The sequence below is a fragment of the Anabrus simplex genome, chromosome 14, assembly GCF_040414725.1.
Source record: "Anabrus simplex isolate iqAnaSimp1 chromosome 14, ASM4041472v1, whole genome shotgun sequence".
Classification (NCBI taxonomy): domain Eukaryota; kingdom Metazoa; phylum Arthropoda; class Insecta; order Orthoptera; family Tettigoniidae; genus Anabrus; species Anabrus simplex.
In genome coordinates this window covers 52,645,492-52,661,178 of record NC_090278.1, presented here as the reverse complement: position 1 = coordinate 52,661,178, position 15,687 = coordinate 52,645,492, and the positions used below count along the sequence as shown (strand labels likewise).

Here is a 15,687-nt window from a genome sequence, read left to right as displayed (position 1 = left end):
GGATTTCAGCACTAACATAAACATATAGGTTGTATTATAGTACTAGTCCGCTTCTGTGGTGTAGTGGTTAATGTGTGCCACTCCCGGAGGCCCGGTTTCGATACCCGGCTCTGCCATGAAAGTTGAAAACAAATAGTACGAGGGCTGGAACGGGGTCTATTCAGCCTCGGGAGGTCAACTGAGTAGAAGGGTTTCGAATCCCACCTCAGCCATCCTCGAAGTGGTTTTTCGTATTTTCCTACTTCTCCTCCAGGCACCTAAGGCCACGGCCGTTTCCTTCCCTCTTCCTTGTCTATCCCTTCCGATCCTCCCATCCTCCAACAAGGCCCCTGTTGAGCATAACAGGTGAGGCCGCCTGGGCGAGGTAATGGCCCTCCTCACCAGTTGCATCACCATACTCAAAGTCTCACGTTCCAGGACACTGCCCTTGAAGTGGTAGAGGTGAAATCCCTCGCTGAGTCCGAGAGAAAACCAACCCTGAAGGATAAACTGATTAAGAAAGAAAGAAAGAAAGAAAGAAAGAAAGAAAGAAAGAAAGAAGGAAAGAAAGAAAGATCATAGTACTATAGGGCTATAATCTATCATTCCCAAAAAAATATATATTTATGGTTGGGACAACTGGCCTACCGTCTTCCAGGGCCCATGAAAGAGAATTAAATATCTTTGTGGAGGGAAAAAGTTAAACATGATAAAGATAAATATGACTTCATCTAGTTTTCACAAGTCGGGCTGAGTGGTTCAGACTGTTGAGCTGCTGGCCTTCTGACCCCAACTTGGCAGGTTCGATCCTGGTTCAGTCCGGTGGTAGTTGAAGGTGCTCAAATACGTCAGCCTCGTGTCGGTAGATTTACTGGCACGTAAAGTAACTCCTGCAGGACTAAATTCCTGCACATCGGCGTCTCCGAAAATTGTAGAAGTAGTTAGCGGGGCGTGAAGCCAATAACATTAATTACATTTGGCTTTTAACAAGCTGAGCATATCAGGAAAGAAAAGTGTCCTGTTGACATTTTAGTCGCTCAATACAGGAATGTCTTTGGGTGCTGTGACTTTTACTTTTTTTTTTTTTTTTTGCTTTACGTCACACCGTCACATATAGGTCTTATGGCGATGGGACAGGAAAGGCCTAGGAATGGGAACAAAGCGGCCGTGGCCTTAGGTACAGCCTCAGCATTTGCCTGGTGTGAAAATGGGAAACTACGGAAAACCATCTTCAGGGCTGCCGGCAGTGGGGTTCAAAATCCACTATCTCCCGGATGCGAGCTCACAGCTGCGCGCTCCTAACCGCACGGCCAACTCGCACGGTATTTTTACCCTTCGGTTTATGACTTGGCTTGTATAACCTAAAACTTAGGCTAAGTTGGATAATATTTTAAACACCTACATCACTATTTTCACCTGTGTGCAATTATGTTATTTATTTCATTAATATTATGATAATTATTATAATTGAGCATTGTTAACTTATAAGGCCCCAACAGACAAGCATTGGTTTTGTGTAGAGTTATACATTTGTTAAATTCACGTTGTTTCCTTTCATGATGTACACGCCTATTCTTTGTTACATTATATAGTATTTAGATATAGCCTAAATTTATTTACCAATTAAGCTCTTCAATAAAGACATACACAACTGTCCTATGCCAAGATATATTGGTAGAATTAGAGCTGTCAAATGGTTCATAACCCCTTTGATTTATTATCTTGATATGGATCACCCAAAACATAGGTTAGGTTTGGAGAATACTTTAATAATCAGCATTATTTAATGCACTGTTTGTTACTTTCATATTCCAAGATGTAATTGAAGCATTTAAATAAAATCCATTTCTCCCTAGTTTTAGCGTCTTTGGAACGTTTATAAACAATTTGTTTATGGTATGCGATGTGCTATTGCACATCGGAACTCTACACCATTTATAAGTTTTCTGCCTCACTGTCTGCGCAGGATTCATTTTAAGTCTAAAATATACCACTCAGATTATTATCCAATGTATAGACCTCGAATTTAACCATACTAGACACTAACGTAAAGTAGAAATACGCGAAGTGTATCCTGCTTCTCACAGCACACTATGTGTATTTCGTCTGCTAATTCAGCCAACCTGTACGATGACGTCAGGCCAATGAGATCGCGTACTTGCGTGACGTGACATTTTCGTAGATTTTTATCATGTTTGGAGTTATTATTTGTACATTCTGATCACATTTTTGAATTCTGCATGCAATTTTGAATCAGATTAGCATATTTTTAATTAAAACCCCGGATCATGCATGTTCCCTATTGTGAATCTATTGAAGTGCGATACGGACCATGAAGCTGATTTTATGTAATGCCATCACTATCGCAATTAGTTTAACATTACGACTGGACAGTATTTCCACTTTGGTAATGTTTTCTGTTTATGGACTTAATAAAAACCTAAACTTGCAGTTGTTATTTTCTTACTTCTGTAACCTTTACCCTGTAGAATATATTTTTCCAGAGCAATGACCTATAGTTTTCACGGACTTACACGTTTCCTGAAAGTCCAATTTTTACACCCCCACTAAATCAAGATGGCGGACACAATCTATTGGATGAGGTAGAAAATAGAAAAAAATTTGGCAAAATGATAGCTTTTAACCTGTAACCAACGGAAACAGTCCAGGATGTTCAAATGTAACTTTTTACCCCCGGAAGATATCAAAATATGGAGGCAATTTTAATGACGTTGCAGACCATTTCGAAGTAATTGGTGGCTAAACGGTAAGTCGGATAGCACAATCGCGGCTCAAATTGGAGAGATCTTCAACTTTGGTTCTATGACTTTCAGTCGTATCTCGATCTGTTTGCGTTAGATAGAGCTGTATGTCTCGGTTTTAGGTCAATTTAGCACATTTTACACATATATTTTATAGTTTGATATACTTATAGGAAAGATAGAATCATCACATTCGACACGACCAGTGGCCACATGCAAGCCAAATTTTATGATTCTGGCTGTAACATAAGTATGTGAAAAAGGAAGGAATGTATGAAAACTGTACACAAATTTCACGCTCTTAAAAGTTTTTAACTCAACCTAACATATAAATAGAAAAGATACAACAAAATGTCATAGGACCATCCGTTTAGACTACTAAAAATGGCATCTGTTGGCACAATCCATTTGTCGATATGACTTACCGTTTAACAACAGTTAATCTCAAAATGGAGGTCTGTAATTATAAACGCTGCACACACTTCTGTACTTCTATCTATTCTACATTCATATATGGTATATAAATCGAACTCGACTTTTAGCGATCTAGAAATGGGAGGCCTACATTTTAATGAAATCTCCCCAAATTGATAGTGACTGTCAGTAGGAATGTGATGATTCTATCTTCCCTGTAAGTATATCAAACTATAAAATATACGTCTAAAATGTGCTAAATTGACCTAAAACTGAGACATGCATTAGGAAGATTCGTACCACTTAGCTGACAGAAACGGAAAAGGACATTGTAAAACTGGGAATATCAGATCTTCAAGATAGACGGTCTGTACGACATACCCTGAAATAAGTCCAGCGATTTCAGGAAAAACCCTGAAAGAAAGGTACTGTTTGGACATATGAAAGAAAGGAGTTACACCAACAGAAAATGCGAGAATACTGGGCAGAGATCAAAGTCCAATAGTTGAACAAGCGTGGTTGAAAGTAGACCCATTCAAACCAAGAAGGGAAGAAGAAGAAGAAGAATGATGATGGTGATGTCAATCACCTTTAGAATCTCAGAGAAGCTTGGACCAAACAAAATAATTTCTCCAGGTCTACAAATGCCTATTTGTGGGCTAGCTTTACTTTTTTCAATCTTCTTAGATCAGACAAAGACGTGTAAAATGTGCTAAATTGACCTAAAACTGAGAAATGCTAAATCATTGCAAACAATACAGTGTTTTCTTTTTCTTCTGATTGCCTGCAGCTGGAGTTATTCTTGCCCAAGAGGAGCCCATCATTGGCTCAGATGCTGCCAGACAATTTGGAAGTGGAACTACCGAGAGCCAACCAGAGTCTTCTTCGTTTACACCACCACCACCATCTCCTGAATCTCCCGGCCAACCCCCTACAACGGATATGTCTGCATTGTATGGTAAGTACAGACTGTTTCTTATCAGTGTAATAAACAAGGTATATTGTCCCCACTTTAATTTAGTTCCTAGTTTATCTCTCTTCATTTTTTGTATTTGTTTAAAACAACATGTGTTAAATGAAAGGTTTTGTCTAAAATTAACTGCACTTTGCATTGCATGAATTTATGCATGGCCATTTGGCCCCTATACATTAAATGTCTGCCAACCAATAATTTTACATTCACTTTTGTGTTGTAGTTCCTCGAGTGTTGGAAGGCCATCTTGTTCTGGACAACAAGGAGTTCATGTCTGAATTGCTTGATCCCAATTCCCCTCAATTCCAGACCTTGGCTCGACAGTTGGAAGAAGAGGTGAGTAAACGCTCGGATCACTTGTCCTCCTCGTAAATAAATCCAGGTTTTTCATAAGTAGGGCTCTGATTTCTATGACCTAAAATCTCTGTAAATGTGCATGCTCTTATGCCCTAAAAGATACCAAAATAGCCAAGAAAGTGACTGTGTGGTTTGGGTCATGTTTAAGTTCAGGAGATAGTGGGTTTGAACCCCATTGTAGGCTGTCCTGAAGATGGTTTTCCATGGTTTCCCATTTTTACACCAGGCAAGTGCTGGGGCTGTACTTTAATTAAAGCCATGGTTGCCTCTTTCCCACTCCTAGCAATTACCTATCCCATCATTGCCACAAGATCTATCTATGTTGGTATAACATAAAGGAAACTGTAAAAAAAAAAAAAGTTTAAAGCAGTTTCTTCAGAAGTCCAAAACCAAACAATTTTCATCCAGAATCCAATCGGACAAGTATTACAGTGTCATTTTAGACAAAGTCTGTAACTCAAATATCTTGATTAGACCCCAATTATCCCGGCCCACATATTCCAGCTGAACTGCTGCTGATAATTTGCTGGCACTAAACCATTGGGGTTCTGCATACAATCCCACAGATGACTGTTATGAAAGTTGAAGATATCACTCCGCGTAAAGGTGGCCTCATCTGTGAATAGGATGGATGCCAAAAATCCCAGAATCGTGGTCGCCTGGTGAATAAACCAGTGGCAAAACTGCTCCTGATGTGGAAAGTCTGTTGCTAGTAAGCCCTGCACATGCTGTAAGTGATAAGGGTAGTAACAATTGTCATGGAGAATGTTCCACACGGTCGTCTAGCTTACCCTGTATGGGTGGGCCAACTGCCTGGTACTGACATGGCGGTCGCCTTCCACAGTATTAATCACATTTTCCTCCACATCTGGTGTCCGAACAGGGCGGGTACATCCTTCATGATTTCCTGCTTCCTTAAACGACACTGTCTCAGACAAACAGTGAAACACTGTTGCAAACATTGAGTGTTGTAGTTGTTGTCGGCAGGGATAGGTCTTACATGTGATAAAATTCATTTTTGGGTCCGTATTGAAAGTATTTGTATTAAATAACACTTATATGTTTTATTATTCATCCACCTATTCAATTCAATACAATCTTAAAAATTAGGACTTTGTCCTTATCAAAATTGTTAACATGAAATTAATATATTAGATGGTCTCCCGATACAACCGTGCTGCCTGTTGCCATTTGCCTTGCCGTAAGTAAATACCCTGTCGGCATGCTCTTGAGTTGAATACGGAACCACTGTGTGCAACGCTGTAACACATCCACTACCCGGTAGGTCAACACAAGAAATTACTCGGACACAGCGGTACCAATGACTTTGGCAGGAGAGGGCGCTAGGGCATGACGTATGAGGAAAAGTACCACCCTCTAGGAGGAAACCACGCATACTGTAACTGTGGCGGCATGGTACAGTGCATATTGGCCTGCAGTCTCTGTAACAAAGTTTGAATGAATACATGGTCGCTAGCATGGACACTATGCATTTCCGGACATATGTTCATTAGACCATTTTTTTTCCGTATCCTCTCCGTGATCAGTCCCTAGAGTTTGTACACGGTGGAAGAAATCACCCTGTATCAACACGTAAGTACTTACAGTGATCCCTTACTATCGCCCCATCAACACAGTAATTAAAACTCCAAGTGCTTTTCCTCTTAGTGAAATTTACAAGCTGGCTTTTCATCTTATTTACCATCATACTGTGGTCTGCTGCCCATCTACAACTTTTTCAAGGTCTCTTTGCACTCTGCCATAATCCTGTATCTTACTTATTAATCCATACAGCAAAATGCCTTATCTGCAATTCGAGTTCTTTGCTTATCAAGAAGTAAATATAAATAACCACCTAATCGATACTTTATTAATGCCTCAGGCAAAATTGAATAAAATTAAAACTTACAGGACATGTTTCGACCACTTATTTATACAGCTGAAGAGGACCACTAAGTGGTCGAAACATGTCCTGTAAGTTTTAATTTTATTCAATTTTGCCTGAGGCATTAATAAAGTATCGATTAGGTGGTTATTTATACTTACTTCTTGATTAAACATCGATACGGTCATGAAATGGACAACTTGTAATTCTTTGCTTATATCGTATATCATGCCGTAGTCATTTTATCAGCTGTTGAAGTTAACCAATCAGAGTGCTTAGCAGATGATTAGAAATGGGCACAGGAGGCAATGTTGCTAAGTGTACACGTGACTTACGAAAGTCGATCAAATATAAACGGGACTTTTCTTCCTGAACATCAACAGCTGGTAGGACTGGCCCTGCGCTTCTGATATGCTTAGGCAGGACTTTTAGGAGTGGGGAAAGCGTGCTATTAGATATTTCCTGCCGTTTCGTCAGTAACGCTCATGATGTCGAAGCAACAGGTGCACCCGTCCACTGCGCAATGCATAATTATAAAATTTCTTGCTCATGAAGAACTTACAGCGGTGGAAATTTGCCAGAGATTGACTGAACAGTTTGGTGATCAAACATTGTCAAGGATGCGTGTGTTTGCTTGGCATAAAAAGTTCGAGGAAGGACGAGAATGTGTGGAAAATCAGCAACACGACCACTGTCCTCGGACCAGCATTACAGACGAAAACATTTGTGCAGCTAAAGACATTATTGCTGATTGATTTCTTGCATGAGTGACACACAAAGAATGCTGCTTACTACAGCGAACTGTTGAACAAGGCGAGGGTTGCATATCGCTGCAAAAGACGAGATCAACCGATTCTACAACAGCTCTAACTGTCTCCAAGCTACAGGAAATGTATTGGTCTACACTTGATCATCCTCCTCACAGCCCAGACTTATTGTCCTGTGATTTCCATTTGTTTGGACCACTTAAAGAATCTCTAGGAGGGAAACGATTTGAAGATGACGAGAGTGTTGAAGACTTCATGCGCAACTGGCTGATGACACAACCCTATTCTTTTTACGATGAGGGCATCAAAAAGCTGCCCATACACTGGGACAAATGCATTTCCAAAACAGGAAACTATGTGGAAAAATAAATTGTAATTGCCTTGTGTTTTTCAATAAATGAATTTAATTTTTTAAAAAAATCCTGTTTATATTTGATTTCCCCTCATAACACCGACTTGAGAGCACCAATCAAAGAAAAAATTTCACCAAGAGAGGAATTTGAACACAGATCTCAGAGCTGACAGGGTCATGCCATAGTAAGTATGCTACAGTGACACCGGATGGAGCCCATGGTTTGTTTTGTCTTTGATCCAGGTTTCTCAGCATTGGTAGCTGCTAAGCGATTACGGAAATGTTCGTTAGTGGCGATCTGGTATGCATACAGTGGTTTTGGACTCACATTGCAACACAAGCCACATACAGATTTAGCAGCACAGCCTCATAGAAAGCATTTGAATTCGCCCGAGAAGTGATCTGATTGGCTTACTTCAGCATTTGATAAAATGACGATGGTGGAAGATATTGATTTTTTTTTTTTTTTTCAGATTTTCTATCTGTATGACCAATTCTCTAATGCTCATAAACCTGATTCACTTTGTTTCCAACCAAACTATGTATATAAGAAAATACAAGGGCCCAGTTATACCGCCTTGTGAGGACCCCCCACCTCCCCGTTAATCATTACTGGATCATGTAATGATTCACCTATTCTGATTCTCTGAGTTCTGTTTTCCAGAAATTTAGCCACCAATTTAATCACTCACTTATACTGAAAAATCCTTTTTTTTTTTTTGTTTTTTTTTTTTTTTTTCTAATTTTTAAATTTATTTATCATATGGCTTTTAGTGGCAGGATTGTCCAAGGACATGTTTGGCTTGACTGGTGAAGTTCTATTTCATGCCCATGGACGAGCTCTGCATTTGGGTGTGGGATGATGATGAAAGTGAGGTAGGGAAGGGGTGAAACCTGGTGACAGCACAAGCCTACTCCTGTCGAATAATACCGAGGCTTAATGTCGCCATCTGATGGACAGATCACCACCAACAGTATCATGTACCTCGCTCTGTGTGAACACTGCAGGAAGGTTTCCTACCCTACTGTCCTGCATTCTCATGGTGATCATTCTTTCCACCAGCTGGTATCTACGGGTCATGAAAGGTCAAGACCCATCAAGAAATCTAATGATGAATTTTTTCACAGATTACAATACTTCCTTCTCTCACATTATCAATTATCGAACTGAGATCAAGCTGAACGACTGTAAAAATTCCTACCTGATAAACTATGGTTGCAAAACTTAATTTCCTTACATTCCCTCTCTTGACTGTTGGATGAAAGTTGTGAGTTAGATAATGAGTTCAAATCCCTAGCTTTATATTCTGATCCCGTCTGTTCGATGACAAGTTTCCAACACTCTGTATACAGCAAACTTGTACCATTAAATTTAATAAAGATTTGAACTCATTTTTTAATGTTATCACAGTAACCGGGTGCTCAGTCTAATCTAGCATCTGTCTTTGCAAAGATTTACCAGATTGGTTTACGAACTTAAAATATCTGAGTGTGTTTATTATTATCTTTTACAGTTGATGACGTCCCTGTTCGACCTGCAAACGCGGCAGTTTGGTGCTTCTGATATAAACCTGAAAGTCTACAAATTTGCGTAAGTATGATGTTCCAGCAGAGAGGGCTAATTATCCTTACAATTCACCCTTCAGATTTCATTAGTACAGTAGATTCCTGAAAAATCAACTTGACATTCTGTAAACCTCAACATCTTCAGAAGTTTTTCTTTCCACAGTGGATAAATCATGAAATTAGCCACATTATTTTATTTCTATACTTAACACTGGTCAAACAGTATGACTAGGGCAGTAAGTTTTTGGAACATACTGTAATACTATACATAACAATGCTTTGCAGTTTATAAATCTCACATTCACTGCTTTGTATTGACACTACAATAACCTCAAAAGGAAGTAATTCTGGTTCTTAAAATCTTAAACTTATTACTTTTTTATATTATTATTTGTGAATTGAGCACTGATCGACCATTGATCAAGCTACAATTTCATATTTTCTTTGTCTAAGGTTTCTTCTTCCTCCAGAACTCCTTCATATGGGCGCTATGATGTTTCTTCTGTTCATCCGTCCAGGCTCTTCCCGTCTTTGCAGTTCTTTCGACTTGAAATCCTTCCAAATTTTGAATCATGTTCCGAAATGTTTTCCTGTAACATCTGAACTTCCTGGATGTTGGACTTCTCTAGATCATTACAAACTTAATCCATGCCGTTGTTGTCTTCTTGTTCCACAGGTAGTCGAATAAATTTTTTGTTAGTCTGGTTTTGCCCATTCTGTACATGTGTCTGAGAAATTATAAATCTTCTCTTTTTCATGGTCTCTGAAATTTTCTCCACATTTTTGTAGACTTCATTGTTGTTCCGAAGTTTCCAGTCGGTTTCAGCCTGGACTGGGCCCGAGATTTTCAGTAGTATTCTTCTTTCTAGGCTTTTCCAGCTTCTCCAATTTGTAATTTATCAAGAGGCATTCGCTGGCATACAGACACTCTGTTTTTTTACTACAGTGTTTTAATGCCTTATTTTGGCATTCTATACATTCCTTGTTGTAGATGTTTTCAATCAGTCTGTAAGCTCCCTCCATTTTTGAGATACGATTATCTACAGCAGCATTCTCTTGTATGATTTCACCAAAGTATTTGAACTTTTTATTATTATTAACATTATTAATATTTACAAATATCATATTTTTTTGCTACATGTTCATCCATTTTATAGGACTTCTTCACCCATTACATTTGATAAAATATATTGGTATATGATTAACCCTGGAACCGTACACCTAAATTTCAGGGACACTAATCATACACCGGGGCACTGAATACCACAAAAAACAAACCTAAAAAAAAACACTAATTTGACACATTCAAACTTACAATTAGTTTTTAAAATCTCATGAAATCTGTGAAATGGATTATTTTCGATAAATCATCATCACCATCAGTGTACCACTCCAGTCGCCCGGGTGTGGTTAACAAGCCTCCTCCACTCCTTTCCGTCTCACCACTTTTCCTGCCACATCCAATTCAGCTTCTCTAATGTCCTTCCAAATCTGATCCATCCACCTTCTTCTCGGTCTTCCAACTGGTCTCTTTCCCTTAACTTCTCTCTCCAATTCCCTTCTTGCTACCCATTCCTTTCCCATTCTTTTTACATGTCTGAACCATCTCAAGTCTTGCTTTCTGTATGCTCTGTACTAACAGTTCTGTATTTAGCTCTTCTCTGATTTTAATATTTTGAATTCTATCTCTTCTTGTCTTTTTAACCGATATTCTTAAAAATTTCATTTCTACTGCTTGGATCTTACTATCTTGTCTCTTATTAGTTACCAGCATTTCTAGTCCGCATGTTACAATTTATATGAAATACTATTTATATAATGTTAATTTCATTCTCTTGGGTACTTTGTCATATCATAAAAGCTCTCTGACTCGATGATGAAATGTTAGTACCTTTACTTAATCTGTTAATTTCAGGGTTGATTTCATTACTTCCATTAATAATACTACCCAGATATGTAAACTGTTCTACATTCTCTAACCGTTCTCCATCTGTGTTCATTTGGCTTCTCTTTTTCTCTTTTCCACAGTGCATGACTACAGATTTCTTTTTACTAATTACCATTCTAAACTCTTTCAGATTTTCATTCCAAACGTCCGGTCTCTTTTGTACTTCCTTTTCTCCCTTTCCCCAAATCACCACATCATCTGCAAATGCCAAAGCATTCACGTCATCACTACTGATACTCTGTTGTACACAGTTTATGATTTCATCCATCAATACAATAAACAATAATGGTGACAGTGCACTTCCTTGCTTGAGACCTTTCTTTGTATAAAATGTTTTAGAGTCTCCACTCCCCACTTGTACACAGCCTCTTAACTGTATCATAAGCTTTTTCCAAATCCAAAAATACGAAGATGATTTCCTTGTTCCTTTCCAGATGTTTTTCCATTATTGTTCACACTGTAATCATCAAGTCTATTGTTGATCTATGTGGTCTAATTTCACCTGATATGCTGGGACACATTAAGGGGAAAAAAAGTTAACTGAGTGGAAGTGCAAATGATAAAAGCTACTGTATGTAAAAAAAATTGTGTTAGTAGTGTGAAGATTAGTATAGGAAAAACAAAATGGTTTAAAGTTGAAACTGATCTCCGACAGGGAAGTGTACTATCCCCCATACTATTCGTCATAGTCATGGATGAAATTCATAAGAACATTAAACAGAGATTGAGAAGACAGGCAACAATACGTAAATGAGTATTTGCAAATTAGAACAGCTCTGTAATCGCTAGTAATGAAATAAAATTAAATTAAAAGGTCACATTTTAAAAAGAATTTCTACCTTTCGGTTTCTTGGTACTACTTTATGGTTTTTCTTTACAAAATTTGGGCACTACCCCAACATATGAGTTTAGAATGCGAATATCTGTTGTTCATCGTAAATAATAGTGATTTTAGACATTTTGGATAGTCATTACGTATTCCACATCTGCTGTTGGTTGACTGGATATCATAAATACCAGTTTATTTTACGCAATAGAAAGGCGGATGACCGGATGAGTTGGCCGTGCGGTTAGGGACGCACGGCTGTGAGCTTGCATCCGGGAGATAGTGGGTTTGAATCCCACTGTCAGCAGCCCTGAAGATGGTTTTCCATGGTTTCCCATTTTCACACCAGGCAGATGCTAAATTAAGGCCACAGCCGCTTCCTTCCAACTCCTAGGCCTTTCTGTTGTATGTCCGGCGCTTCCTTCTCGCTCCACCAGCCAGCTGCACGCGCGCCTGTGTATCATTCTGCTAGCTTCGACGCGCAGCCCTCAGTGCGCGTGCCTGACCATCGAGTGTACTATAAATAGGAGCTCCCTGCCTGCTCACTCGCCCACTTGCCCGGTGTCCAGCTCCAGAATACACCCTACGTCGAGCACGGAGGCTACTCCTCTTGAAAATGTGCTTCGACCAGGTGGACTGAATTTCTGGCAGTACGAGGTTTCACCTCTGGTCACCGCTCCCTTACCTGTTTCCGCTGCCTATGTTCCGTAATTCTTTTACAAGCCATTTTCATTCCCTAACTTATGCAAGCTCCCTTAGTTTCGCTAGGTGGAATTTCTTAAATCAATTGAACTTGCTTTTTAGGAATTCAGGCACTTCAACAAACAAGGACTCTCATAAACATTTATGTTAGTGTGCCAGATAGTTCTCGACTATCAAAGTGTCAATTCACGAAGACTATCTTTTCAAGATAGAAGTGTATATAAAGACTGCAAACCTGTACATATTGTATAAAGACAGACTTTTCTCAAGATTCAATATTCCTTTTTGCTTCAAAATAAATTTCAATTATTTGTGTAAATATCATAAAGTGAAGCAATAAAAGTTGTGTTTTGTAAACTTCATCTTTGGTTACAACACTTTCCTATCCCATCATCGCCATAAGACCTATCTGTGTTGGTGCCACGTAAAGCCACTAGCAAAAGAAAAAAAAAAAAAGGAAAGAAAGGCGGATGGATGCCTCTGCATGTTGATGAGATTTCCCATCCTTGTCTTACCCAGGATCTCATTAATTCTTCTCCCAATGTCAAAATAAGTTCATCTAAAGCAGAAAGGGAAAATATATATTCTGTCACATCATCTTCTTCACAATGTTTATTTCCATCTTCGTCTAGAGCATTGATGAAATCATCAAAGATATCAGGCTCAGGCCTATATGATTCTGATAAATCTGTTCACTGCTTTCAAAGCAATTGATTTCAAACACGCTTTACACAAAGTACAACGGTACATGTAAAAAGAGCACGAAAAACCGAAAACCATATACCAGAAAACTGTATGCCCCAAACATAGTTTTTGGTATACAAGCAGTCGTCACTCATTAAAAGATGAGAGAGTACGAAGGTCAAAGAAAATTCATGGAGGTAGAAGACTATGAGGGGGTAGCAAACAACAAATTACATATCATATGAAATTAATTTCGTTTTGGTCCGTATTGAAGATTTATCGCTATCAACAAGGATAAGAAGGTTCACGTATTCGATACTGCATAATACGTTAATATTACCAGTATTTATTATATCGGGACTAGTTTTGACCCTTGTATTGAGTCATCTGCAGCCTTAAATTATAAATGGAAAAGAACATTAAATATAACTTGAAAACACCAACACCTAATATAATACTTGAAGTATTGATGAAATATGTTGTGGTTGCACATGAGTCCATTAAAACCAATGTCTATTGTTTTATATTAAGACTATGATTATCTTAAAAGAAAACTTGACACAGTTGTTAAACATATGTGCTAGAGACATAATGCCATACTTTATGAAGAATTATTCAAAATTAATCATGTTCATATTTTGCTCAGATGTAAGATTCTTTCAATCATTACTGATAAATAGGGCTCGGATGTTTAAGATCTAAAAATAGCCCAAATAAGCAAGCAAATATGACCTCAGAAGTGATGAAATATGATCTGAAAACTGCAGAAATATGACATAAAAATTAAAAAATAGACCGGAAAATCATTAATCTAAATATGGACATTTTTTAATAAATTATAAATCGAAAGGGCAATTCCTTTGACATATATTTGTTAACTTAATTCTTTATTCTTACTTTCATATTAATTTTCTGAATATACATCTTTAGCAGTTATTCACAGTCTATTGTCCTTGATTCACTTATCGAACATTTGTGAATACATACCTATAAATTACTGGTACTAAGCTAATCAGATCACACAACATTTTAAAAGTCAAAACATGTTTGCACCTTATAGTGGTGGTTTGAAATATGAGAAAACAAGAAATCAATCTATTTTTTTAATATTTTGGAACGTTCAAGCCCAGATTTCATTAATACGTATCATTAAATGCGTTAAAGTTAAATTTAGCACCACAAAACGAATTAAGTAGATGTCTTTCAATACATTATGGTAGGGCGACACAGCCTATAGTGCAAACTGCCATACCTTTTCCATTCTTCTCCGTGGGTGGAATTGAAGTGTATGACAGGATTCATCTTTCAATCATCAGGCGCAAAAGACGTCCGATTATCACTTAACACATTCTTGTAAGAAGAGAAGCTCCTTTCTATGTCGCAAGGTTATTGTTGCATACTTAAATCATGTAAAAGGTGCAGTGAAGTCTATGACCTTCATTCTATACAAACGGTATTCCACTTGTATTAACTGCAGATATAATACCGAGAAGCAGTTTTGTGAACACTAGTTCGCATTTGACAAGTTGAAGACGATTTTGCACAGCTACAGCTGTCGTCAGACCGCTGAAATATGACAGAAATATGACGTTTCTACAATAATAGGTCAAATAACCAAAATATGCATTTATATGACAAATAAAAATCACTTAATTGTGACGATTATCACCTGAATCACACCAAAATCCAATCAGGCAAGAAAATAGAGACAAAGAAAAAATATCACTTTTCCTAAACATCCGAGCCCTACTGATAAATAAGGCGTTCTTCTATACTATGATACATACTTATCTGTCTTTGTTATATTTTTCAGGCCTGGTAGTGTAGTGGTGTATTACTACATAGCCTGGGTCTTCAAGGAGGGTATCCGTAATGCACCAGACCCCATCACTAAGGATGCAGTTCGTCAGCGGTTAGAACATACTCTTTCTCGGTCCAATGGATTTCTTGGAAGTGATCACCATGTAGTGTCAGGATCCATCGTCGCCAATCGTAAGTATTCAGTTCCCTCTCATTATTTTTTATCTAGAGAAAAATCAAGTTATGTATAGCTATCGGGTGTCCAAAATTAAACTGATGGTGTTCAGCGCAGCACAGCACAGGCTGTAACGATTGTAGAAGTCTGAGATTTCATAGATATGTTAACTAAGCATTGCGCTCACGAATTATGTCACAACAATTATTAGTTCCAAGTCTTGCCACCAGGCCACGCAGACAGAACATGCAATTTTCTGTAACTCCGACATCAGAATGTTCTTCTGGTGGAATTGCATTGTGTCAGTTCCTTTGTTGTTGCAGAAACAACCATTATATTCAGCTTATGTGACTGTTTGGTATGGTTTTACAAGCTCCTTCATTCTTGGTCCGTTTCCCTTTGAGGAGATGATCCCTCGTGGGTGTGTTAGGTGTACATTGACATCTGCATGTTATAGGAACCTCCTTGTGCAACATATAATTCTAGCTTTGCAAGAA

The 15,687-nt window shown here is 38.2% G+C and overlaps 1 protein-coding gene across 1 annotated transcript in view; it reads left to right on the top strand.

Annotated features, from left to right (window-relative positions):
* LOC137502984 (uncharacterized) overlaps positions 1-15,687 on the top strand; it is a 196,676-nt gene that overhangs the window by 133,370 nt on the left and 47,619 nt on the right. The window contains exons 3-6 of the mRNA XM_068230277.1: positions 3,946-4,113; positions 4,352-4,464; positions 9,004-9,080; positions 15,029-15,207. Of these exons, the coding sequence (XP_068086378.1) occupies positions 3,946-4,113; positions 4,352-4,464; positions 9,004-9,080; positions 15,029-15,207 (537 nt within the window). The remainder of the gene's footprint in view (positions 1-3,945; positions 4,114-4,351; positions 4,465-9,003; positions 9,081-15,028; positions 15,208-15,687) is intronic.